Consider the following 14,823-nt stretch of genomic DNA (forward strand, 5'->3'; position numbering starts at 1 on the left):
GCCTGGCACATCCTCCAGCCCTGGCACATCCCCACGGGCATCCCCAGGGAACCGCGGTGCTGCCCTGGGCCCCCACCGTCCCCTCCTGCGCACAAAAGGGTGATCGTGCCAGATCCTAATGAGTCTGCACTGGGCTGAGGCCAGGAAATTAATTTTCCTTGTGCCAAGATCAAAACGAGCCAAGGTTTCAGCCAGCGGAGGACCGAATGCGGGAAGGTCCCCAGCTCCAGCAGTCACCCACGAGAACTTTCAAACGTGATGAAGAGTTGGATGTTCAAATGGCCTTTGAAATGTGCCCTACTGAGATAGAGGGAGAGCTGAACAACAAATGCTCAGCCTTCCAAATATGAGATATTTTCAGGCTATTTGGCATATTTTAAATGCTTTTCAGACATGCCTCAGCGGCATCAAATATTTTAGAAATATAACATCTCAGCTTGAAACTATCCAAGATATTTTGCAGCTATATACGGATACAACTTGAGATGGGGAAGGGTTAGAGCGTGGTTACGGTTTCAAAAGCAAGCGCATAAATGTCACAGGGTGCCTCCATTATTCATGCACACTCAGCCGTTTCCATCCCAGATAGGTTCATACCGGTCCGACCACGTCTGGTGGCCCGGAGCCTGGCAGCTTCCCGCAGCGCTGCCTGCAGAGTCACCACACGGCAGAGCCCAAGGAGCTCGAGCAGACAAACCCCCCAAACCCCTTGTCTTTGGAAACAGCGAGTTAAGCACTGCAGAGCTAGACAGCTACCCCAGGCCAGCCCCAGCGCCGGGATGCGTGCCGTGCTCTGGGGCCCTGTAAAATAATAAGCAGCAGTAATGAGCGAGCACGGAAACGCGCAGAGGTTCATAAAGCTGCTGCTGCTCCAGAGAATAAGGCAACCACTAAGGGCCAGGGTGGGAAGAAGCTCCCGCCGGAGCGAGGCATTGCATCGCTGCCTGGGCTGGGCTTGCCTCCACCTTCCCCTGCACCAGCCCCTGCTCCGCGGGCAGGTCCCTTGGGAAGAAAAGCAAATCCACCTCCTGAGAAAGCCGCCGGCACTGGGGAGCAGCAGGGCCCCCCCATTTGTGGCTGTTGCAGAGCTGGTGGCTGAAGAGCTGGGCTCTCGCTTGACAGGGAAAGATGCAGATCTGTGCCCACAGCTTGTTCAGCCATTCATCAGAGCAAATTGGCAGCAGATTGCTGATTAGACACAGGCAGCACCAGGCAGTATTTATCAGCCTAAGGATCAATAGCTTCTGTCTTTCTGCTCATCCTCTGACACACCTGCAACGACTTTCCCCAGTCTGAGCTGTTAGCAAGTGGCACTGCTCCAGGTAATTAATAATCTGGACAATGAAGATGCAGCTTAGAGTTTTAATGGTGTTTGTTAATGTTTTCCAAGGGAGGCTAAACATTTCCTCTTAGCAAAACTCTAGTAAGTTTGGGCAATTACTTTTGTCTTCAAGATGACAATGCATGGGCAGCCCAGAGCCAGGCGTTTCCAGGCACTCTGAGCTCTGAAATGCAATCAGCTTCCAAAGATCTGCTCAGGCAGCCTCCTCTTGCCTTCCCTTTTCTGCAAACTTACGATTTCTCAGTCTGTTTAAAAGTATTTCTTCTTTATTGCTGGAAACATCTTCCCCAGCGAAGCTAAGGGTTGTCCCTGGCCTGCAAATATTTTGTCTGCAAGTAATTTGCTTTGCATTAGTTTTCCTTCTGCGTTAAGGGGACTAATCACATCTGACCAGCTGAGCACACGTGGGAGCAATCCACCCTGCCTGGGGAAGGCAGGGAGTGAGGCACAGCCACATGCAACCAGCTACAGCCAATTCAAAGCCAAAAAACTGCTGGCAAGTAGCTTTTCCAAGCTGGCTTCTCAAAAGCAGATGCATTGTGGTGTGACGGGCCATGCCCCACCAGCGTTTTGGGGAACACCCTCTCACCCTGCCGGGGTGCCAGTACCCCAGGCTTTACCAGGCTGGAGGGGGGTGGAAGGAGCCTTAAACTCAGCCCGTCCTGAAGGTTTTGAACCCACATTTCTGCCTCTGTGCCTCTCGCCGGCTGGCCTCTGCCTTCAGCTTCATCAGCACGTTTCCTGCACTCTGCTTTTTGGGCGCGAATGGTCACGGGGTCCCTTTGCAGAGGGGAGGGGAGGCCTCAGCCTTCGCCTCCTTTCATCGACGGCATCTGCAGTGGAAACAGGACCATCGTGCCCCAAGCTCGGTACCAGGCAACGCTTCTCTTGGGCTCTCTGCAGCAGGCTGGGAGCCTTCCCCTTGTGCAGGGCAGGGTGATGCCATGAGGGTGGGTGCGAGAGGTGAGGGAGAGGGGACGTGGCTTCCTGAAGCCCCCGTGGTGGGAAAATGAGCAGCTCTGGCTGCTCCCCGACGTTTTACCCAGCTAAAACCCAGGATGGCTTCAACTCGCCTCAATGAAAGATGCCAACTCCAGCACTGCAATGCCTCCTGACGGCGCTGCGACATAAGCATTGCTATAGCAACGGGCCCAGAGCAGCAGGAATTTCGGGGGGACCGCGCTGCAGCCGGATGGGTGCCGCTGCCCCCTCACCATCCCACGGTCAGCCCTGGTGCAGCGAGGCTGGACCCCTGCGGGGCACCCACGGTGCAGAGCAGCCTTCCTCCCGGCTCCTGCAGCCAGCGCTCGCCAGCATCTTCACAGCTGAATTGGTTATTACCTCCCTGCGCTTTGGATATTTCCAGCAGCACAAGAAATAAGAAACTGGGGCTGGTTTGTCCCAGCTTCCAGCACTGATGCACCTGCAGCCTGCAGAGGGGATTTCAGGAGCATCAGCTCTCTCTCAGGGAGACTGGGGTACATGGTGGCCAAAGGAGACATGAGGCCAGCCCTTTGGCCAAAAACCCCGTGCTGCGCTGGCCCTTGCCCCAAAGCTCATGTCCTCCCCAAGCAGCGCCGACTGCTACAGCCTGGGCACGCCGGGCACACGGCGTCCTCCGAGCGCTGCCGGCACGTGGCCGGCTCTCGGCCGGGCTTCGCAGCGCCGAGCACGCTCCCCAGAAAGTTTCTGATTAACAAGTGCCCGAGCACAAACCCCTTCTCCATCCATCCTGTCTCCAGTCAAAGCAACGCCTCTGACCTCGCCTTTGCTGGCGGGCAGGGACCTGCACATAGGAAAATTCCAAGCGGGTATAAACCCCTCCGGTGTGCACGGTGCTCCCTGGGGAGCTGAGGTGGGGGAGAGCCCGGTGGGAAGGGGCAGAGAGCAGCCACAGCCAGAAGCCAAGGGTCTGCAAGTTCAGCCTGATGGGAATGTCCCTCCATCTGCCAAGGACCCCTGAAAACCCTCAACATGGAAAACTGTTGAGAGAGAAATCATGAAGTTTTGTTTGCTTTGAAAGAGTGTTTGGTAAATAAAAGCAGAATTGCCAGGGATTAGTTACTGAGCAGAAAGTGTTGTTGCTAAATTTGCTCGGCTGGTTTGCATTCACACTATGTCAAATGGATGAAAACGACCAGTGTGAATAAATTCACTTCCTGAGCTGAAGCTCTCCACAAAAATCCTCCAGAAAAAGCCCCAAAGGGGCTTGCGCCGGCGCTGCTGACTCAGCTCAGCCCCGAGCAGTTGAAAACCCAGCGCTAAAAGACAACCGCGTGCCTCGCCGCAGAGCACCGACCCAGGGGTTGAGGGGGGGTCCCCTCTTTCAGTCACCTGGGGAGAAGCCGGGTGACAGCATCCGTCCCCCCGGCTGTGGGCACCCCACGCTGCCGGGATGCCTGTGTCGAGCCGATGCCTCCCTGTCTTGTCTACAGCATCCTGCGCCCAGCGTCCGCGGACGTGGAGCTGGGAGGCGTTTGGTGGGCAGATCGCTGCTGAATTCATCCGGCAGGGATGAAATCTGTTTGGGACGTGGCGTGAGACGACTCCGCTCTTTATGGTCGAGCTGGGATAATCGCCCTGCCCAGCAATCGGTCCATCCCACGGAGGTAGCACCGACCGCATGGATTTTACGCGTGCAAGGGGGAGACCGAAGGCAGGAGCTGGGGTCATCCTCATCCTCACCCCACGGCGGTGTCCGGGCTCCCTTTGCATCCGATTTTAAGGCACGCTTACTCGCGGAGGCCCCTCAAACCTCTTCTCCCGGTTTCGATCCCGGAGGAGCGCGGGCAGGCGGTGCTAGAGGGCGCCCGGGACCCGCCAACCGGCCCCGCCGCGCCCCGGGGCCGCGGTGAGGGGCTCAGCCCGGCGGCGGCCCGCCGGGTCCCCCTCCCCGGAGCCGGGGCAGCCCCCTCCTCCGCCCCGACGGGGGCCGGTCTGCGCTCCCGCTGCCGATCCGGCCGCAGTCGTCTGGGTCATGGATTACAGGTGGGGAAGGGTCGTACCGGGGGGGGGGTGAAGCAGGAGCCAGGCTTGGGTGGAAGGAGGTGGCTCTTGCGGGGGTCACTCTTCAGGTACCCCCTTTGCAGGACGAGCCGTAGGATCACGCAAGCGCGGGGCACACAAAGGACAGCCACGGAGCAACAGCCTGCGGGGATGGAAACAGCCCTTTCCTCCCAGGAGAAATAGAGATTTTTGTCTCCTCTGGGGTACCCGTGTCCCCCGCAAAAGCGCACGGGACAGCGCTCTCCCCCTGGACACCTGCTGAGGACAAATTCTGCTCCCTCCGTCAGGCAGGAGTACTTTCTAAGCAGGAAAATAACAGCAAACCAAGCCCTATGGCCGTACGTGAATACAGCCGCCCTCCAAAGGGACCAAAGCTCATGGTAAGGTGGCAGAAAGTTCAAGAAGGGTATTTTTTTTCCTGCCTTTCTCAAACCACACACAAGGTACAGCGGACACGTGCTGCTGGAGGCAGAAGGCTCCCTGTCCTGGCCCAGCTATCGCGGCTCCAAACCAAGCTCCACGTGCACAGAGCTTCCCCTCCACTAGCCACGGACCCACCTGGGCGGCGGGGTGTCCCCACTGCTCCTGCCCACCCACTGCCCCACGCGTAAATGTGACAGAGGATTCCTGGGCGAGAGAAAAAGCAGCGGTGTGGGAGGGCAATGCAGTGAAGAGACTTGCTCCCACTGCGTCTTTTAAAAGCAGCTGCCATCACATCTTACGTGAAGCCCAGTGCAGTGCCTGTGCAGAGGATTTTTGCAGAGCGCGGTGGCTGCGGCACACGGCTGCGGGGAGCACAGCCCGCTCCGCACCAGCTGCTCATGGCCCTCTGCACCGGGGCACTGCAGGCGTGAGCAAAACAGCACTTTAATGTATAGAAATGCAGTGCCGGAGAGGGGGTAGTGCAGGGTCTGGCCATGCACAGCCGGGTTTCAGAGCTGTCTGGGTGCCACTGAAGATATCTGCGGCACTTTTGGGATCTGGCCGGAGGGGCCCGGAGGCAGCAGCGACATTCCCGGCCGGCCACAGCTCCGTCACGTTTTGCTGACCACAGTGTATCTGCTGCTGATGATGTTCTGGGTGCGTTCAGCTTGCAGGACTGGTGGGACAGGGAGAATTAACACCCTCTTAGTTGGGGTTTAAATTCTGCTTCAAGTAAACAGTGTTGAGAAACTCTCCGTGTGCTTGCCAGTAGGAGGAACCAGAAGAATCCCTTCTCCACAACAAGCCATTCCCAGCCTTGCAGTGAGCAACAGCCTCCCAGCCCCAGAGTACATTTTCCACTTCCATCATTTTCTGCAGTTTGCATTTTTAGAACCCATTCCGACTCAGTGACAGGACTTTCCTCCAAGACCAAAGATTGTGCTTCGATGTGAACAAATTATTCTCTTGCATCTGTATCGAGATTTGCTGTCTCCTTTCCCACTCACTCAATTATTTCCTTGTTTATTGCCCTCATTACAGCTTGGCAGCCCGAGCTACTGGGGGAGAGCCCTTAACTTCTATACATCTGCTGGATTACACTAGTGATCTAATCTGTTGATTACAATCCATACACAGGATATTTTCTTTTTGCTGTTATCTGAAAAAATATGGGCATCAGTACAGAAGAAAGGGAAAGAAAAAACAAAAAGCAATTTACAGCTGAGGGAGCGGAAATAAATACATCGTAGTCACATGAGGAAGTAGTAACCACTGAGCTATTTTGGGCACAATACATCATGCAAAGGATGATATGTCTTTCAAGCAGATTTCAAGTCCAAAAGGCACAAAATGTTTTCGGAAAGTAAATTCTCACATACATTAAGTACCATGCCAAGGAGTGAAATTGGATGCTGTCAGGCTTCTTATTTAAGGTTTGTACAGCATTCGGATAAGGGAAGCCAGAGCCCCAGCTAATACCACCCCTGTGGTTTCAGCGGGACAATACACATACCTAAAACCATGCAGGTGCTTAGGGACTTTGTTGGATCGGGACCGTCTTGGATCAAGCACACCGGGTAGAGCAGGGAAGCGGTGAGCAGCTCTGGAGGTGTAATGCAGGCTTCGTAACCCGCAGTGGATGTACACCCAGCGCTAGCGGGCCAGTCTCTTGTTCCCTAGGGAATCCTACATGTCCGAAATCACAAGTGGCTTAAAAAATCCTATGTGATTCAAACCCAAACTGACTGTCACCCTTGGCTAATCGTCCTCCTCTTTCCTGAGCTTTCGAAGGTTACCATGTGCCCGAGGTGGAGGCAGCTCAGCAACGATCAGCTATTTTCTCTTGGGCAAAGGAAAGACGCCCGCGTTTCGCCTGCTTGCAGGAGCCGGGGCTCGCAGGACCACAGCAGCCATCACGCGGCGCACGGTGAAAACCCGTGACCTGGCCCCAAAGCGAGTGCGCGCACGCAGGCATCCGCACACGGGACGACTCCAGCGAGGGTGTTTTGCACCAACAGACAAGTTTTAGGCAAGGCCAGCCACCGAGAGAGGCAAACATGCCCCCCTGGACCTCCTCTCCCCCAGGTCTATTCTCAGAAGAGGAACAGCGGGGGTAGTGAGCTCTGAGGCTCCCGTCTGTCGTTTGTCTGGTACCACCCCGAACAATTGTTCTGGCTCCCCGCTGCTTGCACTCTTCGGATGCTTGCGGACAGCTAGCATCTCTCTCTCCCACCCCTTTTTGTTGTGGTTCCTCCCTTGAAAGCTGCCAGGCAGATTTCCTGAGCCCGCCAGTTGACAGGCCCCCACTGACACAATGCCTGCTGTAGAGTGTCAGGACAGCAGCTCCCCAGCACGCTCGCCGTCGGAGCACCGTGGAGTGGGGAACACACCGGGGAGCGTGGCAAAAGCCGGCGGAGGCGAGGGGTGCAGCCCCGAGGGGTGGCGAGAGCTCTGGACAGAAGGCAGCCCCGCTCGGCTGTGCAAGCTGCTTCGGACAAGTATAAAATGCCCCTCACGCTGGTATCGGGGCGGCTGACTGTTCGAGGGGTGCAACCTCTCTGCTGGGGGGTGACTCACCTGTTCGGTGGAGGGGCAGCACTACTCACAGAGGTGCTTGCCAGACAGCACTTCCAGAGGTTTTCATAAAGACGGTAATTGCTGCAACAGCCGTCATTGAACAGACTGTGGCTTCAGTTTTGCAGGTGGGCAGCCCCTGGGGACTCCCGAGGACACTTGCAGGCTTCATGCCAAGGCTGAGCTGGAGTGATGTGCTGCACTGAACTTAAATGTTACATATGAATATTTTAAAGGGTGTGAATGGCTGCAAGAATTAATGGAATTGCATAAAGGAAGAGCAAGATGCTCTTGTTTTCATTTAGCAAAAACCCTCATGACAGTTTTGTCCCGATCAGCAAATCTCAGAAGGAGAAAGTGCCTTTGGTTGGCACTTCAGATATCAGCTCCCGCTGAGCAAAACAGGACCTGTCTCTGGAGGATGTGCAGGATTTACCGCTCTGTCTTGGGGTCCGTGCCTCTCTCAAATGTCCCTTCCCAGGGAAGCATTGGGCACTGTGCACCGATCCGCTGCTTCCCTCCAAATCTCCTCCATCCTTCTGCGGGTCAGACAGCCTCTGGCAGCTTGCTGTCTAGGGCCAGGCTTTCACCTCTCACACAGGCTACCACGCATACATGTTTGTTGTGTTTATGGTGAGAAATCCCTGCTCGGCTGGACAGGAACCACCGGCTCTGGTTTGCAGAGTGACTGATCCGGCACTGAACAAGTTCAAAAGCAACTTCTTCCGTGTTTTATTTGAGCTTCCTTGTATCATCTTCCCCTCTGCTGATGGCTGGGGCCATGTTCCGTACGTACCATCACACGGTAACACAGCACGTATTAAAGACCAACAAATTAGGGTCCCTGTAAAATTATCAGCTATCACAACTTCTTCTCCACCGCTTTCAAACGGGGCTGGGTTTGGTTTTGGACATGCCCTCTGTAAGGACAGAATCATGCTTCCTTTGGTTGTATAGACTTTATTTTAGTCATATTTTTCAGTCACTTTAAACTAGAACCAGTTCAGATCCCTGAGGAGCCATTGGATCCCTGAGGAGCCATAATACAATGACAGGATTGACCTCACTAGGTCTGGCCCAGTCTGAACCATGGCCAGTGCCTTAGGCCAGCGCAGGGTGCAAGTGGCATTGAAACCCGATGACTTTGCTATGGTTAGCATTAAAAAAACACACTGAAAAGTACCTGTCTTGTTCTTCATCTCTCTCCAAGATATCCGAGTTACCTACTGCGCTGTAGGTGTGTAACGCACACCGTACCCTGCAACTCTTACTGGATTCAACAGGCTTGGAGCGGCCTCAGGAATGGGCACCAGCCGCGGGAACTCAGTGCCAAAAGCCTTCAAGGAGGGTGCAGGTGCGTGCTCGTGCTCCCCTCTGCCCATTGCCCATGTGTGCAGAGGAGGGAAGGCTCCCCCCTCTAATTTTGAGACAACCAAAGCTCTATCCAGCAGAACTCCATGCTCCGTTGCCGGCCCTGTCAGGTTTCCGAGATGCTCCCACCAGGATACCCCCTGCTCCCCAGGATGCCCCATGCCCTTGGGGATGGCCCGGCTCCTCGGGATGCTCCTGCTCCCCCAGCAATGCTCCTGCCCCCCAGGACCCCTCTACCCCTCGGGAACTGCTTGCTTGCAGGACCCCCCTGCTCCCTGGGATCCCTCTGCCCCCCCGGGATCCGCTTGATCCTGGGACCCTCCTGCCTCATGGGATCCCCCTGCCCCTGGGATCCGCTTGCTTCTGGGACCCCCCCTGCCCCCCGGGACTGCCCCTGGGATCCCTCTGCCCTCCTGGGATCTGCTTGCTCCCGGGACCCCCTTGAACCCCGGGATCCGTTTCCTCCCTGGACTCCCCTCCCCCCGGGACCTGCTTGCTCCTGGGACACCCCTGCCCCCCAGGATCCGCTTGCTCCCGGGACCCCCCTTGCCCCCCGGCCCCCCCCCCCCCCCCCCGGGGGCCGGCCGGGCTTGGGCTTGGGCTTGCTTGGGGGCGAGACGGCCGCGCTGCGGGGGCGGCCCGGGCGGGCGGCGGGGCTGGAGCGGCGCCGGGTTTCCGCCGGGCGGGAGGCGGAGCGGGGAGGCGGCGGCCGCGGCCCGGGCGGAGCGCAGAGCCGAGCGGCGCCGGGCCGGGCCGGGCCGGGCCGGGGGGGCTCGTCAGCGCGGCGTGGAGCGGGAGCCCCAACGGGCCGGGCCGGGCCGGGCCGGGCCGGGCGCCGCCGCCGAGCCAGCGCGCAGCGCCAGCCCTTGCCGGGGGGAGGCCGCCATGCCGGGCGGGCGCTGAGGCGGGCGGCGCGGAGGGTGCGCGGAGCGTCGCGGCGGAGCGGGGCGGGGCGCGGCCGGGCCCGGCCGGCCGGCCGGGGGAGCGGCGGGCCGGGGCCATGCCATGCCCGTAGGGAGAGATGCCTTTTGGAAATGGAGACACTGGATCACAGCGCAAACATGGCGTCCCCGCGGCGCGGCTGCCCCTCTCGGGCTGGTGCCTGCTCTGCTCCCTGCTGTGCGGGGGGCTGGCGGCGGCCCGGGAGCCCCCGGCCCCCGCCTGCCAGCCCTGCGCCGCCGACTGTACCTGCGCCGGCCCCGCCTGCCTCGTCAACTGCTCTGCCCGCGGGATGGAGCGCCCGGGGACCGGCATCCCTCCCGCCGCCACGGCGCTGTGAGTACGGCGGGGCGCGGCGGGCCCGGGGCGGCGGGGCCGGGGGCGGCGGGGCGGGCGGGCGAGCGGTCGCGGCTCGGCCGCCCGGCGCTTTCGTTCGTCCTCCGGTGTTTCCTGGCGCGTTGTTTTGCGTTGGGCCGGGACGGGGATGGGACGCGTGACAGCGGGGACAAACATGGAGACGCGGCAGAAAGTTTGCCGTCAGCCTGCCGGGTCGGACGCGGGCAGAAGTGGCCCAAGTGAAGAAAAAGGGGGAAAACGGCTCCAAGTTTTCGGCAGCTTCAGCTGGGGGTAGGGCTAGCGCGGCGGGGCCGATGGCCCCCCAGAAGGCACGGCCGTGGGGATGCGCTCGGCTCCGCAGCTGGAGAAGCGTTTTCAGGATTTCAGCCCAAAGCGGGTTATCTCGTAACGCCGCTCGCGTCTTGCCGAGAGTTGGCAACCCGCGGGGCACGCAGGATAACACCGGCGTGGGAGATGGGAGGCGGCCCGGCAGGTGCCTGGGGCAAAACCGTAGGGTAACGTTCCCCGTGGGTAGGTCGAAGAGAGGCCGGGGGGCTGCTGCGCCTCGCCGGGGGGCCCGGAGGTTTTGTGCTGGGGGGTTAATTCTTGAGGTTCTGGGGGAAATGGCAGGAGGAGACCGGTGTCGAGAAGTCAGCAGTTGGATGTGGTTTAAACACTCTTCTCCTAACAGCAAACCTGAAAGACTCAAGTAACGGGTTCAAATAAAAATGTCTCCGTGAAAGTGCTGGGTTGGGATGACAGTTGTGTTTGTGTCCAGATGCTGATTTTGTTGTTTCGGGATAATCGGTCAGAAAGGCATGTTTCTTGGAGGGGCATTAGAATGGTCCAGGTGCACAGTCACTTGAATAAAGTTACTGTATGATGCAAAAAACAGACTTAGGGGAAAAGTGGTTTTGTTTTTTTTTTTTTTATTTCTTTTGAACCTAAATTTGTTTGCCTTAGGGAGCAACTTTTCTGTTCTTGAGGAGACAAAAGCATCGAGTGATTCATGTAGGAGAGATGCCGTGGGGCCCGGCACAGTAGAAGAATCTCACATGAACTAATTTCTACTGGTATTTCAATAAGTTAAGGGTCTGCTTTTCTATTCGGATATTCTTAACTGAGTTTCCACTTTTTAGCGTCTATATAGATTAAAAGATGTTGCAGAAGTTGCCAAGTACCGCAGTAAACGTTAAATGGTAGGTCGGCAAGATGTATCTAGGCTAACTTCAGGAAAATGTGTCTCAATCCTGCAGACAAGGTGTTTTCCAACTCTTTTCTTACAAGATACGTTTAGACTTTTCCAAACAAACTAGCCATTGCTTGTTGCAGAAAGTCCCTAACTGGGAAAGACTAACGTTTATTAAGGGGTTTCTGACATTGCGTTATCTGTTGTCAGTTAGACATGGGGATCTGCAGCTCTGGAGGCTGAATGTGCCGTTGTGACAGAGGTAGAACGTGCCAGCGCTTCGCTGGTCGCTTGTAGAGCAGCCTTCTGAAGACTGTGATGATAAGTCCTTCATTTGGCTTTTTAAGGATTTGGGGTTATTACAGTGTGTTTCTAGGATTATTAATTTTGGTAGTAAGTGTTTGAGACTGTTTATATTATTGTTGTTCAGAGGCGTTGAGTTGTAAAAGCTCCCAGAACGTTTTGGATTAGATCCTATTATGCAATGACAAATTGAAGTTGGACATAAAGCTCTTGCAGGTCAACAAAACAAAGTGTCCGGAATCTGGGGAGGGGAAATCCACTAAAGCAAATGGACTGAAACGGCAGGATAGTGTTACTGACATCTTCCTCTGATTTCGATGGAGAAATGTTTGTTTACAGCACTGTTGAGAGCATATGTGGTAAGAGGAAGAGCTTTCCTCCGCTGAGGGACAATTGTCTTTGGAATTCAGACTGTAGAGTCATCTTTGTCAGCCAGCAGATCATCTTGTGTGTACAGTCACGACTCAGCTGAAAAAGTGTGTGCTGGTAATATTCTGATGACTGGTATAAGATGTGCTGAAGTGGTCTGCTGTGGCACATGGATTTCCTTTGGGGAGAAGTTTACTGCCCTGTTTGACCTCCTGATGATGGGAAAGAAGGCATGTGTACTTATATCGTCATTATAACCATGAAAGATTTACAGATTCAATTTTGTCAGGATGAGAGGGACTCTGGCTCATGACACAGTGAAGTTATGCAAGCGGTTTTGTCTATTCATTTCATGTTCCCTTTATTGAACACTGACAGATAAAGTAAATAATGCTTATAATGATTGCTGTCTATTCTGTCATTAGAGGAAAGCTTTGTTTTTAATATCTCAACAAAACTTTTTTTTTAGTTAGTCTGAAATGAAAACAGCCTTTAAGAAGGCCAAGTTCAGAAAATTACCAATGCCAAAGCTCCCTGATTCTGCGGCAGGCGTGTGTGCTAGCAGTCGCACGCCGCAAATGTGATACCGTACCTCTAGCTGTAGAAGTAAGGCCTAGGAAATTAATTCCTCGTATCCGACATTATAGATGTAGCAACTTTGAAGAAATAAATGCCAACTTCGGCAGCACTGTTACTAGGAGTACAGAAGAAATGCCCCATCCAAAGAATCACTAAGGAAATAAGCTCTGCTGCTTGCAGACGCTACATACCTAGCTGGAAGCAGTCTCCAGGCAGACCGAATGGGAATATTGGCCCCCTCCCGTTGCCAGAGTCGGGTTCTTGAAGTGTAACGCAAAGTCTGGCTGGAATCAAGAGCAAAGTCTGTTTTTCCAAATAATCTGCAGTGCGCAACATAAAAAACTATACTTCAAGAGCAACACGCTTCAAGTGGCAGCATTTGCACTTCTGAGTTCCTCCATCTGAGAAATGCTCTGATCTGATCTCTTTTCAAGTGCTCTGCTTTCAGGGCTACCAGATTTTGTTCTCATTTACTTTTTGAGACTTAGATGTTTCATGAGCTGGTATCATTTCTTTCATTCCTCAACTGGAAATAAACCTCATAAAGATTTTTTGACTTTCCCTTGCAAATATTGACTATTTCTGACACATCTTTAGTAACCTGGTAGTTTTCAAGTGGAGATTAGAATCTCAGCTGAAAAGACTAGAGTTGAGACTCCCTTATTCTTCCTTCATTAATGTGGAATACTATTTGTGGATGGGTAAGAAGGAGAAGCTGAAATCAGAGGAGCTCTGCTATCGCCACACTCCTGCAGAAGCAGAAGCTTTGCAGATTTGGGGGTCATAACTTTCATCCAAAACCCAGCGGGGTTTTTTTGTGGGTTTGGCAGTGAGCCCTGGGGTTACACTGCCTAGCCGGTGACTTCACCTAAGCAAACCTTCTTAAAATAAACAGATTTTATGATTCAGGAACCTACAGTCTGTGATATTTTAAATTTCAAGACTTGGCAATGATCGGTAGATTTTGGTATTGTTATGTGATGCAGTAAAAGCCGTTTCAAGGCTCAAGGTGTCTTCAAAAGCTGTGGGAAAAAATGTTCCCATTAAAACTAAAATCCAGTTCGGGTAAAACCACAAGCAGTGGAGTGTCTGTACAGTAATGTCCAGTCCACAAAGGCAAAATAGCTTTACTGCTGTTCCTAGAAAAAACTTAAACAACCTGGAATGTCATTCTTACAAGAAGCCGTATCCCCAGCGAAAACAAGGCTGTGTTTCTCTTTTGTAAGACGTTTTGGAGGGAGAAAAAGGCCCAAATGAGGTGCTAGATAAATGTTTTGCAAACGAGATTAATTCAGCCTGTGGAAGGGACCAATCACATAAGCAAATTGTATCTATAGTTTAAGCACTAAACAAGGAGGCAATTCTGCATTATTCTACCAGAGCATAATGGTCTCTGGTGTTAGTGAAGTGTCACCATAATGCTGTTACAGCAATGGCATAAGCAGAAGGTCTGGGTTGTTTATTGTGTTCCTTCCTAAAGCTTCAGAGAAATTTGAGTGCTGTTCCCATGACTGAGAAACGTACCCCTCTTAAAATCAAAACTTTAGGGTTTTTTGTTGGTGTTTAAAAACGTCCTGCTAGGTGAGAAGAGGCATCCCCCAGAGAGGTGGCATTTGGAGGCGTTCCTGCTCCGTGGCAAAAGTTGCAATTAAATAATCCCAAGCAGCATCAAGGTCTCTCACTTCCTTGACGTTAGCCCAGCATTAAAAGATTTTGCGATTTGCAGTTCAGCGCAGCCAAACCTACAAACCCTGGTAGTGACCGAAAACCACACATTAAGAAACTGTAGCTAAACATCTCACAGCCCCACTGGGCAGAGGGAAGACCTGCTGTCTGAATGCCCACTCCTGACCCTAGTCAGATGTTAGTAGAAAGGAACACCATGTCTCTGCTCACCTCATCTTTTGGGGTTCCTTTGACATCTGGTGTGTTTTTTTACCACGTACTGTTTGCATTGATTTTTTCCCTGTATTTCCTGCAATTTTTAAGTCTATTGGTGGTGTCTTTCTGTGTGTGGCTTTTTCCCTGTTGGAGTGAACAGCTTCTCCTGCTGGCAAGCCCCCACCAGGTCTCTCTCGTGTTTCACCCAGCTGCTTTCATTCTGCTCTCACAAAGAGGGGTTTTAAAAAGAAAATCACTCAAATCAGAAGGTAGGGTGAAATGGGCTCATATGGTTTGTTAATGCTTCTCTGCTTGCCATTTAATGGGATTCCTTGTTTTATCTCTTGTCATGCCGCGTTTTCCACGCTGTGGTTTCCATAATGCGTTTCTGCGTCATCGTTTCTCCATTTCTTCAAGCTTTGTTGTCCTGTGATCGTTGCAGTTCAGCTTGATTTAGTATCTTGTCTCTTATTTACCCCACATGTCCCCAAACATTTCTCTGAGTTGTAAT

The 14,823-nt window shown here is 53.9% G+C and overlaps 1 protein-coding gene across 2 annotated transcripts in view; it reads left to right on the forward strand.

Annotated features, from left to right (window-relative positions):
- Positions 1-9,611: 9,611 nt before the first annotated feature.
- PKD1 (polycystin 1, transient receptor potential channel interacting) overlaps positions 9,612-14,823 on the forward strand; it is a 99,523-nt gene continuing 94,311 nt past the window's right edge. For both annotated transcript variants that reach the window (XM_052773106.1, XM_052773107.1), the window contains exon 1: positions 9,612-9,991. In XM_052773106.1, the coding sequence (XP_052629066.1) occupies positions 9,738-9,991 (254 nt within the window). In that variant the 5' untranslated portion in view covers positions 9,612-9,737. The remainder of the gene's footprint in view (positions 9,992-14,823) is intronic.

Source organism: Harpia harpyja, chromosome 21, assembly GCF_026419915.1.
Source record: "Harpia harpyja isolate bHarHar1 chromosome 21, bHarHar1 primary haplotype, whole genome shotgun sequence".
Classification (NCBI taxonomy): domain Eukaryota; kingdom Metazoa; phylum Chordata; class Aves; order Accipitriformes; family Accipitridae; genus Harpia; species Harpia harpyja.